This window comes from Triticum aestivum, chromosome 4A (assembly GCF_018294505.1).
Source record: "Triticum aestivum cultivar Chinese Spring chromosome 4A, IWGSC CS RefSeq v2.1, whole genome shotgun sequence".
NCBI lineage: Eukaryota > Viridiplantae > Streptophyta > Magnoliopsida > Poales > Poaceae > Triticum > Triticum aestivum.
The window spans coordinates 566,167,880-566,188,659 of NC_057803.1; the positions used below are offsets into that span (position 1 = coordinate 566,167,880).

General features: G+C 52.8%; 1 protein-coding gene across 1 annotated transcript; it reads right to left on the reverse strand.

Moving 5' to 3' along the window:
• Window positions 1-670: 670 nt before the first annotated feature.
• LOC123087001 (growth-regulating factor 6) lies at window positions 671-4,800 on the reverse strand. Its single transcript, XM_044508878.1, has 4 exons — window positions 4,135-4,800; window positions 3,006-3,218; window positions 2,505-2,862; window positions 671-1,911 (listed from the first exon to the last, which is right to left on the reverse strand). Exons 1-4 carry the CDS (start codon window positions 4,508-4,510, stop codon window positions 1,035-1,037), a joined length of 1,824 nt encoding a protein of 607 aa, XP_044364813.1. The 5' UTR covers window positions 4,511-4,800; the 3' UTR covers window positions 671-1,034.
• Window positions 4,801-20,780: the final 15,980 nt, after the last annotated feature.

Consider the following 20,780-nt stretch of genomic DNA (forward strand, 5'->3'; position numbering starts at 1 on the left):
CTTTCCCAATCGAGCGAATTCCCAACGCAAGCAATATGGCACGGAAACCAAACCTTCGATCGCCATGAAATTGCTTCCTCGCCACGCAATCCTCGGCTATCAATCACTTGATTCTCCTCATCGAGCAGATGGACACGACGAATCATACCTTGAACCACCACCGCGCCGTTGCGGTAGCAGAGAAGCCCCGCCACAAAGAGGCAGGGGATGTAGAGAGCCGGCCACCTCTTGTCTCCCGTCGTCTTCCCCTCCCCCGCGCTCCGCTCGTCGCTGGCAAGCCCATCTCGAACGCTCGGCTGGGGCTCGAGCGAATCGCCCGAGTCACCCTGTCTGTTGCGTGTTTCAGTCGTCATCCGATTCGCTACCTACCTTGGGTCGTAAGTTTTTTTCTTAAATGTGCTATAGATGAGTGTATTATTGCAAATAACATGTGTATTGTTTGATCTATCCATTGAGTACCCATCGGGTATAAGTATGGGTAAAGTGTCATATTCGTGGGTATGGGTAGAATTTTATACCCATTGACTACAATGTGGATATGGTATTGCTCTACCCGCCTTATACCTTAACCATTGCCATCCTTAATCATATGGTATTGCTCTAGCCGCCTCATACCCTAACCATTGCCATCCTTAATCAAAGACAGTAAAAAAACCGAAATAAGCAAAGATGAAAGTATGCCAGCTTGCATTACTCAACAACTATTATGGCATCGCAGCATTAACTGGACATTATCACATTGTGCAACAGCGTAGCACCACCAAATCCATCCACACACACAACGTCAATACCCAGCGATGTCTAAGGTTACAGAGAAAAGGATAAAAAGAAAGAACTCAACATCCGGAAGCAGAGAAGACAACAACAGATTAGTCTCAAATGACAAGCTACAACGTAAAATGCTTCTGGATATGATGATGTTGATATGTAACAAGGCACGTGAAGAAGAAGACCTGCCCAAGCTCGTTCGTTCGTTGCCAACCGGCCAGCCTTCTCGTTGCAGCTCTCCATGGTCAGAGCTCGGAAGAAGAAGCTCACATGAGGCGGATGCTGGGGTGATTCACGACGATGGAGCCGAGATCATCCCGCGGATTACCATCATACACGCCGTGGTACTCCTGCCTGGGGCTGCTGCCGGTGCTGCTGGACACCGACCCGAAGGCGGTCCTCTGCAGGACCCCCACCGGCGACGACTCCAGCGGGCTCGAGTCCCAGGCGTCCGTCATGAGGTTCAGCGACGCCGACAGGTAGTTCTTGGCCTCCATGTTGCCGCCATTGTTCTTGTTCAGAGCCTCCCCCAGTGGCCCGCCCATGGACGAGTCGCGGAACATGGGCATCCAGTTCGCCTCCCCCTCGTCCTTCGCCGCCGCTGCCGCCGTGGCCGCGACGCTGAGGCCGATGGGGCTGTACTCGCGGCTCAGCTTGAGGGGCGACAGCATGAGCTTCTCGTGGATGGGGGACGTGGAGGCCGACGACAGGTCGGAGGACGCCATCGGAGCGGCGGACACCGAGAGCTGCTGGGTCCGCTGATGAGCCAGCTGCATGTTCTCGGCGTCCGGCCATGAGAGGCCTCCCCCTCCCTGCCCCTGCTGCGACGGCGTCCTCGGCCAGTCCGCGAAGTGCTGCAGGGAGAGCGAGCTCTGCTGCTCGCTCGAGAGCGCTCGCTGCGAGGTGAGCAGGTTGACGTTCTCCAGGGAGCTGTGGGGGGAGCTCATCAGCGAGTCGGAGGAAACCAGCCCGTAGTCCGGCCTCGAGCTCGTCACCTCGAAAGGATTGTGGTTATGATGTTCCTTTGAGAACGGGAACATGCTGCCCGTGTTGGTGTTCCTCGCGCTCATGGAGGTCAGCATCGAGAGGGTGTCCGAGTCCTGCACTTGCTCGCACTCGTGTTGCTGCTTGCTCGCCATTTCCCTGAAGAAGATTGATCAGCATGTGCTTGGTTAGTACTGTGCAGCATGGTACATATGACAGTTGGCATTTCAGGGCTGGTGCACATCATCAACAGAAGGAGACACTGATTGAGGTGGTAAAAGTAAATAAAACCGAGAGCACCGACTAACTGAAGTACTACATCAGACTATAGCACTACTGCCAGAGTTCTGTTGAGCATGTTGCATCTCCCCAAACTAGATCAGCTGGGGCTACTGGAAATGGTGATCCACAGGAAACAAAGCAGTTCGAGCCTTATAATAAACTCATGAAAGCGAATCAACGAAGGGCTCCCGACTGCTCAATATCACTGAAAATTTTAAGCATGGTGGTGCTAAAATGTTATCGCTCGGACTCATCACCCTCCTACTTCAAATTAGCAGAACCAAAATGGGCTAACATTTCAAATGATTTAGTGAGTAGAAACAACAGAGGAAAAAATGTATTGAAGATATCACAGCAGCAGTTATAGTCGGCCTACTATGCAAATATTGCATAACCTGTCATGTTCTGAAGTGAAGCACTCGAAACTGCTAGCTAGGAAAAAGGACATGGTTGCATGATGATGAGCGTACCTGTTGTATTGCAGTGAACAAGGATCAATGGTGCTGGCGGAGTAGCTCTTCAACGGCTGCTGCTCGTGGCAGATGGCGGCGCCGGCGGTGGCTCCGCCGCCGCCCCCGGTGGCGAGAGCACCGGGCTGGGCGGCAGCAGCCGCCACCGTCGCAGGCATCGCTTTCGCGGCATGGCCAGGCTGGCCTTCCACATGCTTTCTTGAACGATGGCGTCCCCGGTTCATATGCCGCTCGCAGTACTTCTGGTCAGCGACGGCGTCCCTGGAGCACCGCCACTTCTTGCCGTCCGTCCGGCGGCACCGCCCGGGCTCCAGGTCCGCGCTCCCGGAGTAGCCCAGCTGGAAAGGCCCCCACCCCACTGCAAAGCAAAGCGCACATCCACGACCCGACGCAATCATGCACGCAAAGATCAGTAAAGTCGGACGGAATCCATCAATCAAACACTTGGCTTTTATCATGGTGAATGGAGCTTTTATCCTCTTTCTTGGCTTGCTGACTTACATGTGGAGGAGCCAAAGTAGGCGGACGGGTAGAGCGAGGTGACGCTCCGGCGGATGGGGACGAGGAGGCTGTGCGGCACGGCGATGTTGGCCGCCAGGTACTTGTAGATCAGGGCCTGGTGCTCCAGCTCCATCCACTGCGACGGCGTGAAGGGCCCCCTCACCCTGGCCATGGCGCCCTGGATGCTGGCGCTCAAGCTCACCGAGCTCAACCCTGCCACCCATGATAATAATACAACACGCAGATGAGCAACAAGGCAGTGCAAGACAACAAGGCAAATCCAAGAAAATAAAGTGTACTTTCTTGACAGGGGCAAGCAAGCAACACGCGGGAGGAAATCTGAGCCAGGGTGTGGCTGCCAAGATCAGAAAACCAATACCAGATGAGAAAGAAGCACAGATTTGAATCTTTGATCTAATGCAACAACCTCGATCTGAGAGCGTGATGCTTTGCTTTGAATCTTTCTTGGGTGAGAAAAATGTGGGCTATTGGTGGCGTGGTGCCAAAGATCACACCTTTTTTTCAACCCATTTTGATCTTTTCTTCTTTAGGGAGGAGCATTATTTTACGAAAGGGGGTGACAAAAAGGAATCCATCCGCACGATCGCGCCGTTGAGGACAAGAAGAGTTCGTGGATGTCACCGGAAAGTGGCGGAGAAACTTGTCCAGGCAATTTCAAGAATGATCCCAATAAAAAGCCTATTAAAATAGTAGCAAAAACGGTGCTCTCCTTTTCTACAGATGGTGTGAACTCTTTCGAGCGACTGATCCAATCAAGGGAATGAAAAAGAAAATTGAAAAAGATGGAATCAAAGAAGTAGGAGCAGCTGAAAAGAAAGCTTGTGGTGATAAGGCTCCGAATCTAGGCGAAAATAGTAAAGAAGCGCGGTGTGAAAAGATGTTTTTTTCTCTTTTTTTCTGAACTCCATTTGATCTATGAGAAAAATTGCGTGATGGATGGCAACAAAAACAGCCGAAAATAAATCTCCCAACCCCACAGAAAGTGGTACTAGAATGAATCAAACAGCAAAAATGATTCTACTTCAGAAGAAATAGCAAGCTTTCCAATCGCCAGCATAAATCAAATCAAAGAGGAGCAAAGCTTCGGGAGCACGGGCTGCAGTCCCACCTAAGCAAGAAGCGGGCGTGCCGTAGTAGAGCGGCAGCGCGGCCTGAGCGGCGGCGGCGGCGGAGGGGCAGGAGGGCGGCTGCTGCGAGGAGGAGAAGCTGAGCATCTTCTCCCGGCCGTGCCCGGGGCTGCAGGTGCCCAGCAGGTATGGCGCGGCCGCCTTGACGGCCTCGGACACGGCGTCGCTGTCCCCGGCGACCCGGGCCTGCTTGGCGGCCGGCCTGCCGCCGCCCCACCCGTGCTCGTGACGCTCGTCGGCCTCCGCCGCCGCGGCATTGCCCCTCCCGTGCTTGAGCAGCCTAGATCCGAGCATGCCGAGCTCCCCGCCGCCCACCCCCGCGTCCGCGGCCGCCATCAGCACCCCGCCCAGGTCCATGCTACGACCCGTCCTTCCCCCGCTCCCTCTCGCGGCTGGCTGCTAGTGCTGGCGGTGGTGGCTGCGGTCATGGGGCTGGGGCGGGGCGAGGGAGTGGAGCGGCGGCATCTCGCTTCTCTCGTGGCGTGGGGTGGGTGGTGGCTGGGACGGAGGGAGTCCTGTTGGTGTTTGTTGGCTGCGCTTGGGTTTTACGGAGGGGGAGGACGGGTGGTTGCGGTGGCCGGCTTGCGCTGGGGAAACCAGCCTGGTTTTCCTTTTGGGGGCAGAGGCGGACGGGGACAGGAGAGGGGAGCGCTGGGGTGTCAACATTGGGGAATAAATAGGCCTCCAATTAATTTCTCCCCCCTCCCTCTTTTTACCTTTTTACCGCCACCGTAAAACACAGCGATGTTGACAGCGTAGAGCGGCACCGGGCTTTCGTTTGCTCCTGGATGGGCGTGTTTTCACCACCCAGCCAAACCACGTGCATGAGGCGAAATGTTTTTTTCGAGAATACGCCAACGGCGTACCTTAGCTTTATAGAAGGCAGAGAATATTTACAAGAGATTACAATGCAAAGATCACGTCAACATGTGTCTAAGCTCCAACACACTCCACTCCCTCACCTAACGCGATTACTCAAAAAATTGTTGAACTCCTTTAGCTCCTGCCACAGCCCAAAGCTTTAGTTCTTCGAATATAAGCTCAGTCGTTCCCCCTTCATTTAGAATCCTAGCTCCACCAAACACCCTGCCATTCCTTTGTTTCCATAGACACCAGCAAATGAGAGCTATGAGCGTGTCGAAGCCTTTCCTCTTGGACTTGACAACTTGCTTCCTCCCTGCTGCCCACCAATCCTCCAACCTTGCGTGCTGCGTAGGAAGCAGGGCCAGGTTGATATTAGCCCTGGTGAAGCACTGGAACCAGACTTGCCGTGCGTACACGCATTGAAGTAGAATATGATCCACATTATCCTCCTCTTGATCACATAGGTAGCAAGGAGAGGTCCTATCTTGTAACCCATGCCTGAATCTCCTATCCGATGTCCACAGCCTGTATTGGACAGCTAGCCACACGTAGATTTTGCATGCTAGTGGCGCTTCATTCTTCCAGATGGCCGAGGATAGCTGAAACCTGATTCCTCCTTCACAGAGCATCTTATATGCCGAAACCGCAGAGTAGTCCCCATGTGTTATCCAAGCCCAAACTGGTTTATCCTCAATGCCCGCGGTGGGGTGCACCTCCATCAGTACTTCCCATAACTGAATGAACTGCGCCAGTCCATCAGTGTCCATGTCTCCCACGATATCATTTGTCCAAGCGTGCGAGGCTAAACCCTCCTGCACAGATCTCCTATTTGCAACTTGAGTTCTCACCTTGGTTGCAACCAGGGGGGCGATTTCCTCAATCCCGTATCCTCTGATCCACCTGTCTTTCCAGAACAACGTCCTTTTTCCATCTCCTATCTGCCATTGGACTAGGCTCGCAGATGACTCCATAACTCTCTTGTCCGCTGTCAGATGTAGTCCCTGCCAAGGTCTAGCAGCGTCTGTTCTTCGGAGCCATTCCCATCTCAGTCTAAGTGCAATGCCTTGTTTTTGCAGATCTATCACACCTAAACCACCAAGGTATTTAGGTCGGCATACACGTCTCCAAGAAACTACACACTTGCCTCTCTGAATCTCCTCTGTGCCTGCCCAAAAGAATGCCCTGCAGCCACTATCAATCCTGTCCAGAGCCCATTTGGGAGCTTCCGCGACAATCAGGTGGTGTGTGGCTCTGGCCCGCATCACTTGGTTCACCAAGATGAGTCTGCCTGGTCTCGTGACCATCCCTTGCTGCCACCCAGGCAGGATTTTAAGCGCTGCGTCCACCATGGGCTGCCACTCCGAGCGAGTCAGCGGTTTGATGCTGAGTTGTAGTCCCAGATACTTACACGGAAAATGCCCAAGCTTCCATGGCAATGCACTTTGGATCAGCTCCTCGTCACCCTCCTCTCCTCTAATCAGGATGGCAGAGGATTTAGCAAAATTAACCCTTAGCCCCGATGCCATGCCAAATATGCCAAGAATCTCTTTCACAAATAAGATGTCAGTAGCGGTCGGCTTGATGAACATCACTACATCATCCGCATATAGGGAGAGCCTCTGCATTGGCCCACATCCATTTAATCTGCTCAGGACTTGTTCGTCATGCGCTTTCTTCATGATCGCGGTAAGGACATCCATTGCAATGACGAATAGGAGTGGAGACAGAGAGTCACCTTGTCCCAGACCACAAACGTGCACGAATTTCTTGCCTGCACAGCCATTTACCACTACTCGAGAGCTAGCAGAAGACAGCAGTGTTGTCAACCAAGATAGCCAGACCTCTGAGAACCCTTTTGCCCTTAGCACCTCGAATAAGAACGGCCAAGACAAGGAGTCAAATGCTCGCGATATGTCCAATTTAAGCAACACTCCCTTCGCCTTCCTTTGATGTAATCTTCTTGCCATTTGCCTCACGAGAAGAAAGTTGTCATGCAGTGCTCTTCCTTTTATAAAAGCTGACTGGTTGATGTGTACCAACTCCCCCATGCGTGGCCTTAGCCTAGTGGTCATTAACTTGGATGCTATCTTCGGCAGACTGTGGACCAGGCTAATTGGTCTGAATTCCTGAACATGACAAGCCTCCGGGGATTTAGGTATTAATGTGATAAGCGCCTGATTAAGCCTTCCAAAGCCCCTCCCATTGCCCAGGAATAGTTTTTGGAGGGCAGCAATAACATCCCTCTTCACAATACCCCAAGCCATTTGGAAGAAGATTCCAATGTATCCATCCGGTCCTGGAGCGCGGTCTGAGGGGAGATCCTTAATAACAGCCCAGATTTCCTCCTCACTGAAAGGCTGATCCAGCTCCGAGAGATCCATAGACTGAATGTCCAGCGCTTCTAGGTTTAATGTGTGTTCCCTTGCAGTATCCTTCCCAAGGAGATCCTGATATGCCGAATAGAAGGCCTCCTCTTTGCCAGCTTGATCTGCAATGACTTGTCCATCCACGGAAATAGTCGGAATGAAATTCTTTGCCCTCCTGCCATTGGCAATCAAGTGGAACAATTATGTGTTTGCATCCCCCTCTTTAAGCCATCGAACCCTAGATCGTTGCCTCGCTATCGTTCTTTCCAATGAAGCCAAACCTAGCACCATATGTTTTAAGGTCTTCCTGAGCCACCGTTCCTCCTCAGAGAGTAGTCGCTGTTCCTGTGCCACATCGAAGCGAAGTATGACCGCATTAGCTACTGCAATCTGCATCTTTATATTGCCCACTTTCTTTTGTCCCCATGCGGTGAGATGGCGCGCAGTGTTCCTCAAAAGCACATCCAGTCTGATGAAGGGATCTGTGATCTCCTCCTCACACATCCATGCTTCCTTAACCATGTCCAAGAAGCCCTCCATTTTCGTCCAAAACAGCTCGAATCTGAATCTCCTTTTCGACTGCAAATGCTCCTCCAGCGACAAATATAGCGGACAATGATCAGAATGTGAGGTTGAAAGTGCCTGCAGTAGGCTCTCCGGATGGTCCATTTCCCAATCAACCGACGCAAATGCCCTATCGATCTTTGTTAGAGTAGGCCTCTCCCTGTCATTGCTCCATGTGTACTTGCGCCCGTGGAAAAACAATTCCTTAAGTGCATTATCATCCACAAACTTCTTAAACTTCCCCATCATCCTCCTATCAATCCGCGAATTGTTCTTATCCGCAGCATGCAGAATGAGATTGAAATCCCCAATCACCAACCACGGTCCAGGGCAGTAGCTACGTCGCTCCGCCAGCTCCTCAAGAAACATAACCTTCTGAGCATCCTCTTGTGGCCCATACACCACCGTAAGCCACCACGCGTTGCCCTCCCTTGGCAGGACGTAGCCCGTGATGAAATTAGTATCATTCACAAAGTTAGAGAGATTAACTCTCGTGGAATCCCACGCAATGAAGATTCCACCTCTAGTCGCCAACGCCGGAAGATACGCAAATCCATCATACGATGGCCCAATGCATTGCAACATAGTGTACTGGTTAACAACCTCTAGTTTCGTTTCGAGAATACAAATTATCGCGACATGCACCGTGTCAGCGAACTCCCGGAGCGCCTTTCTCTTGTCAGGGCTGTTCAGCCCTCGGACATTCCAACACACCACCTCCATAGCGTTGTATGACATTGGAGAATGCAGACTCCCCATGTCACACGGCCACCCACTAGACCTGGATTGCCGTCTCTGGTGCCACCTCCATCAACTCTTGGGTCAGGTTCGTCGGGATCACCTTGCCGAAGATTGCAGCAATTGCCCTAAGCTGGCCTTCTTGAAGTGGCGAGTCAAACACCGATCGTAGTTGACCTAGCGTGTCCTCCGAGACCGCCAGATCATCCCCTACAATACCAAGTGTTTTCAGCAAAACTGCCTCCGCCATTGTCGCTTTAGATTTCCTCGTCCCTATGCCACATCGTGACCTGGTAGCCCGTCGCGACGTGAATGGATCTTGCCCTGCCCTCACACCTCGGATCCCTTCTATTTCCTTGAGAAGTGGCGGCGCGAGTTTTTTCAATAACCCTGCGCAAAAGGATTTGATGTTCCTAATTGCAACTTGCTCTCTGGAAGGAAGCACGGCAGGCATGCCAGTCTGATCCTGGTTCTCTCCATGAAGAACAAGCTCTCGCCCATGCACCAAAGTGCCCTCGCATGCATGTGCCCTGGACGTGGTCATGTCATTCTCCTGTAGCGGTAGATGCTCAGGATCCGATGCCAAATCCTGCATGTGCGCCGCATCAATCCCGAGCACCACATCAGTTCGCAGGATCTCTGTCATTGGGTCCCAGCCCACAGCCTGGGCCTGGTCCCCACCCCGAACCATCCCATCCTCCTGCTGGTCGATAGTTGTCTCCTGGATCGTTTGTGCTCCGATCCTACCTTCTACCCCCAATCCCACAGCAGCCTCAGCTGTGGCCATCCGCACCGGATCCGGAGCCTCAGTCACCAACTCCACAGTGCCCTTTGGTGGCAGGGCCACCCCCACCCGATCCTCTGGGATAGCATGCTGCGTGAGGTCTGCCGACCGGACCGGCAGAGCCTCCCCCACCAAATCGTCTGGGTTAGTGTGCTGTGTGAGGTCAGTCGTCCGGACAGGCAACCCTGCCCCCGCCAGCTGGCCATCCATGACCAAAACCGGCCCCTTATCCACCTCGGGATCCTCCCTGACCAGTTGCTCACCAATCATATTCAAACCAGCATCCTGATTGCCCCTCGGTTCAGCAGTGGCAGCCAAACTTGCTTCGCCATGTGTCGCCACCATATTCACCCTCGCACCTCCAGGACGGTTCGCATTTGAATCATTCGGTCTTGGTCTTGGTCTCCCGACAGTCTGCATTCCAGTGGCCCCCCCAGCAGCAGAAATCGTCACTGACGCACCAGACGACATGGAAGGAATCCTCCAATCCGAGGGGCCCAGCCTCCCCACCAGCGCCTGCCGGTAGGAACCACGGCCCTCTCCGGCCGCCGGCCCTGGTAGCTGCCTCCCCGCACCACGATCATCCCTGACACCACGCGTCCATGGCTGCACAACCCAGTCTCCACCCGGATGCGAACCAAAAGAATCATCAGGCAATCCACTCTGCCCACTGTCACCCGAGCTCGCATCCCTCCTCCAATTCTCAGGGGCTGTGAAATCGCGCATACGACTAATGTGGATTAAGATCGGGTACTCCAGAAGCTGCCGATACTTGACTTGCTGCACCTCCGGCTTCGGCGGTTCCGGCACCCACAGTCGACGGAAAACAAGCACCTCGTCAGGATCCACACACCAAGCATACAATTTGAACAAGGAGAGATCTTCTCTGCTCATCGTTTCTGGGGCCAGACTCTCGATGAGACAGGAGCTGCCCAGAAGCTCTGCCGCCGATTCCTGCGACCATGCGTGAGAGGGAATCCCTTCAATCATGAGATCAACATGGGTGCGCATAATCCTCGACGCCGCTTGCGCCTGCCGAAGCCATGGTCTGATGAAGATCTTGACACCCAGATGCTCCACGAACAGCACGGCGAGAGCGCGGTTCCTGAACTCATGTGTGGCGAACACCACGAGGAAATCCTCCGGATGGAACTTGTGGACGGAGAACTTGTGCCTTGGCACCCCCAACTGGACCGAGAGAGCAACTGCCGCGTCGTCGCAAGACACCAGCGGCCTTGGACCCCCCACATACGCCACAACCGCCATCTTCAGCCTCCGCTCGAGGTCATCCATCCCAGCAGAGCGCTGCAAGATGCAAACTTCCGACGGAGCCGCCAAGAAAGCAGCGTCCGCGACCATCAGAGCGGGGGTGGGCGCGCCTGGCGAGAGCGATGCCGGCGGCATGCTCTGCCTAGGCACCAGCACCCCCACCTCCGGAGATGGTGACTGACTCTCTACCGGCTCCTTCCTGGCCACCTTGGCGATGACCGCCCGCCGGAGCTCCTCCTCCGACATCGGGCTGCGCGGGAGCGTACACTGCGACGAGACATGCCCCGCAAACCCACACCTGATGCAAAGAGGCTCGTTTGTGCACTCTTGACGCTGATGCCCATCCTGGAAACACCTGAAGCAGAGCCCGAAGAGATCCGGGGGAATCTGCCTCCTCTCCGAAGAAGTCGGCGAATCTGCACGCCTCTGGACACCAGTCCCCTGCTGGCGCCTTAGAGCCCGACACCGCCGCCACATGGCCTTACGAGACGGACCCAGCCGTCGCCACCCTGCCTCCGGTGCCGCCGCCCCGGCCACCAGGGTAGCCGCACCGGCGGACGAGGAGCGCGCCGACCCGGGGAAGGCAGAGAGCCCTAGCCCAGACACCACAGGCCGCATGGAGGAGGACACCGAAGGAGGACTGCTGGAACCGGACGCCATGGCCGGAGGGAAGGTGGACGCCGGGGCCGGAGTGGCACCCGGCGGAGGGGAGAGAGAGAGGTGGACGCCGGGGCCGGAGCGGCCACCGGCGGCAGGCTGGGGAAGAGAGCGCTGGGAAAGAGGAGAGTCACCAAGTTAATTGATAAGGGCATCTCCTAATTTGGGACAATATGAGGCGAAATGTTACATGTACTTGCAAGAAAGGATTTAATTTTCTTAGGGGGGGAGTAGTGGCAATTTACTGCAAGACAAAACAGTTTAGCAGCAGTAGAAAAGGCAGAACACGTGCTGTGGTGCTGTCAGGATCAGCTAGCATCGCCATTTTGCTTTCCAGCTTGTCCCTTTTTTTCCTTTTCTTGCGAGTATGGATTGTCATGCACGAGAAATTGATGGCACTAGGAGGCTGGTTGAGCAAATGCAGCCTCCAAACCAACATTTGTAATTTGTTTGGTTGTCCGTATTTAGTTCTCATGTATTAGGGGCTAGCTTAGCGCACGGTGTTCGGTCGCCCGCTGGTGTACGCGCAAACACAAGGCCTCCTGTTTGGTTGCATGCAACGTCTGTTGTCTAATAACCTCCTCGGTCCGATGGTGGGGTTACCAGCACACAGCGTTATCAGGAAGAGCACATGCAACAGAACATAGTAGTACTAAGCAGTTATAAATATTGTGCCACACATAAACGGACAAGTTCAAACGCAAATCAGATTGATATTAAACTAAAGCAACTGGAGCATACGAGGGGTTGTCCTAGACGTTCACGGCGAAGGCCTCCCGCACCTGATCACCACTTCAATGACATTGTCATTGAAGACGATGACCTTCAGCATGTCGGGAGTCAGCAGCTTGAAGGTCACCATGAAGCCTATCTTCATCTGATGGATGGCGGCAAAGGTGGCCCAACCCTGTTCGAGGGTGACCCTGTCGTTCAACAGTCGGATTGTGACCCTCCGGAAGCAGCCGGTGTTCGTCTTCATCTTGAACTCCTGCGACACGTACGGGGAGTGCCTCGTGAAGTCCAACGGCATAGGTATGGCCTCGACCTGGGGGGCATGATCACCTTGGAGAAGGTGGTTGGCCCTCCCACCTCACGATAGTGGCCGTAGTTCCGACGCTTGTCGGTGGGGGGCACCTCCAGCATGTCGTCGTCCGTGTCCGGGCTCTGGACGAGCGTCACCTCTGAGGGCAGCACCTCATCCTTGCTCCTCTACTGCTCCTTCGATGGCACCACCTTCTTCCCCTTGGTATCCGTGTCGATCTGCATTATGAAGAGGTTCAAAGGCTGGGTCAGCATCTGCATTATGAACCTTGCAACATCGCCATTAAAACCTACGATCGTGTACCCCTTTATTAACCCACCTTGCCGGTCACCACTTACCCAGTCTCTCACTCTTCCTCCAACCTAACGCCATGAACTCCAAAAACAAGTCCAACCCCAACCCCTTCCCTTGGGGCATTGGATGTAGGGCTTTCTTCCTAGGGTGCTCGCTGGGTGACCGCACCAAGTTTGAGAACACCATGGAAGTGTGCTCAAATTTCAGCAACATGGCAGAGCTGCACAAAGAGTCAGAGGTTGTGGTCAAGAAGGTGACGCGGGGGGAGTTGAAGACATTGATTCCTGACCCAGCGAAGGGCGCTATGTCAGTCGACATACTTCGTTGGGCCATGAATCAGGCTGAATCCGGTGATGCTGGACAGAGAGCAAAGTGGGCCAAGTACAGGCAGTACCGGTGTCCTCATGACCATCGTGTCGGCTTGTACTTCACCACAAAAATTGTGCCTACGGAAGGGGAAGAAGAGGATGCGGTGGCGATGATTGTGAGGGCGCCGGAGCCAGGAAACCAAGCATGCCAATCTAGGTGGGCTCCAACGAGGAAGAAGAGGCGATGGTGCACGAGGAGACGAAGACCAAGGCCACCCGCCGCTCCAATCACCTCCAGGGTCCCCGAGGCTAAGATCTGTGCGTACTATGTAAGATGAACCCTAATCTCCATTACTATTGTACTCAGTCCGGATCTGGAACCTCATATGTACCAGTAGTCATGACGATGTTATGGTTGCTTCTATGGTGTTTACCCCGATTCCCCGTTCCCCCTAACGCGGATCGAATCGAAACTCGAATCGAATGCGATGTAGTAGGTGAGGAGGAGGGGGAGGGGAATAGCTTACCGCCATTGCCGAAGTGTTGTTGCGGATGCCCGTGAAGGTGGCCAGAGGTCGGCTTGTTATTCTCCGGCTGTCGGTGGGAGTGGGGAGAGGGGAGAGGGGAGAGAGAGCGGTGAGGGTAATAACCGTCGGTGCTTCGGGAAGCAACACGGCTTCTCGAGGTTGGCTCCTCGCGTGCAGCCCCTGTCGCCCACGTGCCTCGCTCAGGCCCGGCTCGCGAGAAATTGTTGATTCAAGCGTGCCTTCCAAGACAGGCCCAAATGTGCTTTAAACTTAGTACGATGCAGGGCCAATAGTGTATGCTGGCAACCAAACAGTCCAGTTTTTTCCCGCGCGGGCTTGGTTGGACCTTATGCGGGCAATCAAACGCGCCCTAGGTACGTACGTACCGGTAGTATTAACATACAGTAGCAGCCATGAATGAGGCTACATTTGAATGATACCGCCTACAGTGTACACATACAGTGGTAGCAGTGACACGATCTAGGGCTCATTATTGGCGCCCGATGCCGGCTCTGATAGGCGCGTTTGCTGCCCTGCTTCGGCCACTCATTTGGCATTCAGAATTAGTAGTGGTACGTAGGTGAGGTGTCCTGGCTCTAAAGATAGTCCTAGATCATACTGTAGGTGACACTCCGATGGTATCTATAGATATCTATATCGTGCACATGCACCGGAATGCGTATCGTGGCCGGGATCCGGATATCGTCAATCATGTTACACGAGCGACACGGCCGAGCCCAACTCCGATTAGACTTCTCCCATCGCCGTCATCGTCGACGATACCCAGTGTACCTAACCTGCTATGCCTTGCACCTAAACGTCCTGTAAGCTGTGGCCAAGCCTCCCCTTTCTGTGTTCAGATTTTTGAGGTGTGTAGCAGCGACAGACGCACGGGCGCCCGCTTTTGACCTACAGCTGCGCGCGGGCTCTCCTTCTGGCTTTGCTTTGGTGTTCTTTATTTACTTGAGTAGATAGATCGATGGAGGCCGTAGGCTTTTACTGCTTATTTTTATATTAGGTGGAGATGTTCGCCGTGCGGGTGAGGATAATGTCTCGACGACCTTTTTTACTGGTGTTTTTCACGGGTTACTCCACCAAACGTTTTGGGGTCGACTCGACTAGGAGGTCGTCGTAGTTTGTGGTGGGAACAACTAAGCCGTGTTGTGCTTTACTTATTGTATATCATGGTTGTAGAAAATATAACCACGAAAAATAGTCAAAAGTTGGTAATGACACGTTAAAATAGACGATGCTGTTTGAACAACGAACGATTACGATGACTTGCAGCAAAAAAATGGTAATGTAACAGGAAGCCAAACACAGCCTAACGTAGAAGCATGTTGGGTGCTCGGTGCTCACTGGGTTGATTTCCATCTTCTTTTTTGGCAACAAGATCGGAAGCTTTATTGTTAGTGAATACGGTTACACTCCATAACCAAAAGCCTATGGAGATTCTCAGGGGCATTTTGTAACCCCAGGTCACGCTCAGAGCACAAAAATATAGGTTAGAGCATGTACAGTTAGACTTGACAAATTTGGTACATCAAACGCCAGTGGACGCGATCGGACGCGTTCGTGGACAGTGATCGATCACGCTTTAACTTAGTTACTCTGCATTCGAGTCTTTCATATTTCATCCCTTAAATCCATACAAATCATGTAAAAGAAATCCTACATAATACATACTACGTACTATATCTAATCTTCGTTGTCGGAGATGTCCACGACGTCGGTGCCGGACGCCGGGTGGACGGGCACGTAGGAGCGCTCCGGCTCCTCCTTCTCCCGCTCGACCTCATCCATGTAGGCGAACATCTTCTCCTCCTCCGCGGTGTGATGCACCTCCATCTCTTGCCGGCGACAACGTCTCGTCTCCGCATCCGACTCTGAGCGGAGGGAATCGAGAATGGCCTGCAGCTCCGCCTGCAAATCTGTGTCCCCGACGTCCCCCACATCCTCCTTCGCTTCCTCCTACTCCGGCTCCTCCTTCTCCCGCTCGACCTCATCCATGTAGGCGAACATCTCCTCCTCCTCCGCGGTGTGATGCACCTCCATCTCTTGCCGGCGACAATGTCTCGTCTCCGCATCCGACTCTGAGCAGAGGGAATCGAGAATGGCCTGCAGCTCCGCCTGCAAATCTGTGTCCCCGACGTCCCCCACATCCTCCTTCGCTTCCTTCTACTCCGGATCCACGGCTTCCGAAGGTAGCCCCTTGGCGATCCGGGCTTCGCGCCTTGCCCGGATCTTCTCAAGGAGCTGCCACCAGCGCTCTCGCGTTAGAAATGGGTGTCCCCTTATCCGACAGGGTGGGGGCATGGCTACTAGTGGTGGCGGACGGGGAGTGGAAAGTGGTAACCGGAGGACGGGTAGAGGAAAATATGAAGGGGTAGGGTTTTGGTGCCGGCGATTGGCTTAAATAGTCGGCTAGGCACTACGCGACCCGCCGAAGCGGCGCCACGCGGCGACATCGGTCCGATGGAGGAGACGGGCTTCAGACCACCGGATTTCCAGGTGATTCTGCGTGAGATCCCGACGTCAGTTCGACATGACGGGCGCGTCCGAGGTCCCCCTATCAACCCATATTTAGGCTGGATATGAGCGGTGCCGTTCAGTCCGGACATTTGAGGCACCCCGCTAGGTCGAAATTTCGTGACCGGTCAGTGATCTGATGGCCCGCCCAGGCGTTTGAGATGGGTTTAGGTTGCCCGGTTGTAGATGCTCTTAGCTGGGAAATCATCAGCCCTATTCTTGTTTCTATCTAATTTCATTATGATCAGCTCTCTTTCTTCGACGATCAACTTCTTCACCTCTCTAACCAGATGGCCTAGTCGTGAATTGTCTCGGCTCGGGTTCCTCGGCATCTTAATCAGATTCTGAGAAGTCGGTTTGAAGGACAAAGCATAGGTGTCTCTACCTTGGTGCAAAATAGACCAACGAAATAACCAGGGGTTAATGAGAAACCGAAACGATCACTTATGTATGGAGAGAAATGATGCATGCATCTTTCGGAATCACACCTTCAGTGTGTTGCCTCCACGAATAAACGGCAGACAAGTGTAAGAACAGAGTTACCGTCATTTTTACGGCGAGGCGAGGTAAGCGAAGACACACGAACAAACCACCCGAAACCCGGGCGCATGACATAATCATCACACTTGGCATTAACAAAGGCCATGTTTGAATCATGGGGTTAGAGCTAGTTTGGGTTAGTTGGAGGCTCAAATAACCCAAAAGTATCCAAACAGGGAGGATTAGAGTGGGTTAGTTTCGTCTAACCCAACTATCCCGATAGAGAGGTGCTTATTTGGGTTAGAGTGGATTAAAAAATAACTCTAAGGCCTCCTTTGGTTTAGAGGAATCTTATAGGAATTTCATAGGATATGATTTCTATAGGAAAAATTCCTTTAGAGTCCTTTGGTTTGTAGGAATGGAATTCTATTTCTATGGAGAAATTCTTCCTATCCTCCATATTTCATAGAAAAATAAACATTAGCCTAGATTCAATGGAAAAAATCTTATGATGTAAATCAAAGGGTATCTCCTTTCCTATTCCTATTCATAGGATTTGAGATACATGTCATCTCATTCTCTATGACTTTCCTATTTCTATGATTTTCTACCCTATGAGCCAAAGGGGGCCTAACTCTAACTGTGTTAGAGTATCAAACAGGGCCGAAGGACACTCGAGAGAGGCGCGCTAGCGAGCGCTACATTCCAAAATAAATAGTGGTGCAAACATACGCCAGTTGTTCCAAGTGCACCCTACTTCTAGCTTAAAGAAAAGCATCAACTGGCAATCCGGCACGGAGGGCTCACGTGCCGCCCCCGCGACCGCCACGAGCGCCCGGGATTAATCAAACCCATGGCATAATCTAATCTAGCCCTAGCCTTGTCTCGAGCTCTTTCGGGCGTGCCGATGCCGGCCGGTCGTGATCTCGGTCAAAGAAGCGCTTAGAAAGATTCCTCCAGCCAGCGAGCGAGCGAGCAAGGGGGGCCTCTGCCTGATTATATTTAGATCGGTGAGATGCGGGAGAACTATTTTAGGGTTAATGACTTTAAGGTTACGCATAATGGTGTAGTTGATAGATCAGTCCGGCTGGCTTTTTTGTAGGAGAATACAGTAGGATCGATTCCCATCTACTCCAGTATCTATCTATCTATCTATCTACATATCTATCTATCTATGAATCTACCTATCGTGTTCGGCACAAATCTGGGAGGGATAGGTTCGATCGAACTTGCCGTGGAGGGATGGATCGGATCGGATGCGTGAGGCCGGTGTGTTGGGTGACTAGCCTATGGGAGAGCATAGCGCCATAGCGGTGCGGCGTTGTCACGCGCGCGGAGGACCGCGGAGGGAGCGTGCCGTCGAGGGAGGGCCTGCGCGAGTGTTCATGCATGCTTGGACCCCCCACAACATCACCGTTTGTTCCCCTTTGCGTCCAGTCCACACCGATCTCCATTCTTCTTCTGCCGTGGCCGGACGGGCACACCCAATCATCCAACCCATCTCCCATACTTTTCCATCTCGCGTACATGTCCGATCCTTGTCCTCCATGGATGAACATCACGCGACTTTTCCAAAGCTTCCACCCCTTCATTTTCCCAAGCACGCACACACGACGCGACTTTTCTGACCCAGAGCAAACCAAACCGGCGACAAGTTAACCCCACGCCATTTTGTACCACAAGTCCACAAGTAAAAAAATGTAGTACTCACGAGCAGCGTTACATTTCCATATCTGTAAATGAAGCGATGGAAGCGAAGGGTCATAACTCACGAGTAGCATTGACGTCTAGGGTGCCGGGAGTACGCACAGGTACAGGGAGCGATTTGGAGCTCTTGCGATTCAAGGCAACGCTTCCGCCATCAGGCCGGCCGGCCTCCTTAAAGTCGCGCTCAGCTCGTGCCATGCTCCCTTTCCCTTCCCTTTCACGGGAAAATCATAGGAGGCGAGGAGGAGTACGTTTCACGGAAGGGATGCATCCCCATCCTGCACTGCATGCCCATCTCCTTTTCATCTACCTTTCTCTTCCCGGTGGAAATGCTGGAAATGTCCCGGACTTACCGGCAGCTCCCAACACGTGCAGCGGAGCCTGAGAGCTGGGAGCCATGCGTGCAACTGCTGCTCCACAGTTCCAAGACCTGGGCATGGGTGAAAACAAGTCGGAAAATTAGTCGGCGCGCAAAGATCTGCGATGCAAATTACATAACTATTGTTTTTTTAACACAGTACAAAAAAAATAGTTGAGGAGTTCCAATTTATGATTCTTACGCAAGTCACAAATAATCACATTATTTTATTAAAAACAGTTTAGATTGACTATATATAATACCCACGCGCTTTAGTTTTTTCAGCTTACAATATTACTTTTCACATAATTACAACATGAAAATGGGTTTATAGTAACTCTGTTCAAACTAGCATTTTTGGTCAAACTCCTCTTATTACTAGTGTTTGGATTAGTTCGACGTTGATCTAAGTAGCTACTCCCTCAGATCGAAATTAATCGGCGCAGCTTAGTACAATTTTGTACTAATTATGCACGTGTTCTCTATTAATTTGGATCGGAAGGAGTACAATGCACCCTACAAACGGTAACAATATTTTCAATGTAAGTAAACGGAAATACCTGGGCGTGGCCACAAAAAACCACTAGAGATGATAGCCCTTGTGTTACTATGAAAATCAGTTAGAATGTTTTCCAATAAGATTCAGTTATACAGAACATGACCACAATTATGAAGAATTGTTGAGTCACAAAACAGTCAAGATCAATCTTTTTAGCCATGTCTTTTTATTGATGATCAACACATCAACCACTACCGCAACTAACCGAGAACCAACCTATCGGAAAGAGCAAAAAAAAAGGGGGTCATCTACAGTCTTTCTTTTGGTTGCATCAAACGATGTGGTGCTGGCTATGAGCAAGTATAGGAGAATCGTTATGTTGACTGTATCGTCATAATAATCGTCAATGCGGTGTTTTTGGTCCAAACTGCAGGCCTAACAGATTTGTAATCCCACGCTCCATCGCTATAATTTTGGAGCACTCTCAATATCTGGCCTTCCCGTCTCCATATTTGACGTCTTGGAGTCATAGTTTGGCACGCATGCAGTGGCAGTGTTAAGCGACGGAAGAGCTCTTTGTTGACTATAGCTGCCAAATTCATTGATCAGAAGAAGCGTTACAAGAACCCTTCAAAAAGGAAAGCACAACAAAAGGCTAGTGCAAAAAGAAAAGAAAAGAAAAAGGCCGGCATCACCACAAACCCAAGCTCCACCGACAAGCCATGTACACCATCGGGAACCATCGCTGGGCCTCCAAAGGGACGCCTCCAAGGAGAGAGTGATATCGAAGACAACACCGTCCCTCAATCTGGACTAGCCAAATCTTAGGTTTTCACCCCAAGACCACAAGCCATGAGGTACGAGAAGCAAAACGAGCTCCACAACGGTACCTCCAAGGAGGAAGACGACACCCGTAGGCGCCGTTACCGTCGGCACTGACCAGAACAGTGCAGGACTTTCATCCGAAGCCGAGTCTTCCACCAACAAACATGATTCCGAGGCCAACCAGAGCTGCCGTGAAGAAAAAGGCCATGCACACACTACTAGGAACAGACTTGTCACCGCCGCACGCAGAAACTTGATGAACACGAGCCAACCTGGCTGGGCCGCCCCGCCGCGCGCAGGCCTAGGCGCCAAACCAAATCCGGCCATCCTCAGCCTCCATGCGCAGATCTGGGCGAGGAACCGCACCGCAACGCACAGGAAGAGTCGAGTTAGAACCGGAGCTGGCCGGCAGCACCGCCGCGCGCCGTGACTGGACGGACACCAAATCAAACTGACTGCGTCCGCACCGCCGCGCGCAAGGACAAGACCAGCCGAGCCGGAATTGGTGTGCTTGAGAACCTCCTCTGCGCTACAGCCGCTGTACGGCGCCGCTACTCCAGGAGATGGGCGTGAACATGCTTGAAGGAGAGCCCACCCGCATCCGCCGACCCCCACCGCACCGCCACCACCAACTCAGCCGGGGCAACGAGATCCGGCGACTGTCACAGCCGCAGCGAGGCAGGCACCTCCACAGGACGCGCGAAACGCGCCAGATCTGCGAAGGGACTGCCCCGGCCACCCCCAAGCGTCCACGCGCCCGAGCTCGCATCCTGGCGCCCGCACTGCATGCCGCGCCCCCCGCGCCCGCACCAGCAC

Excerpts from the sequence above, each read along its gene's own strand:
- LOC123087001 (XM_044508878.1), bottom strand. The coding sequence starts at position 4,510 with ATGGACCTGGGCGGGGTGCTGATGGCGGCCGCGGACGCGGGGGTGGGC. Across the intron at positions 3,219-4,134 it reads CACGCCCGCTTCTTGCTTAG|GGTTGAGCTCGGTGAGCTTG; the intron begins GTGGGACTGCAG and ends CATGGGTGGCAG. Across the intron at positions 2,863-3,005 it reads CTACTTTGGCTCCTCCACAT|TGGGGTGGGGGCCTTTCCAG; the intron begins GTAAGTCAGCAA and ends TTTGCTTTGCAG.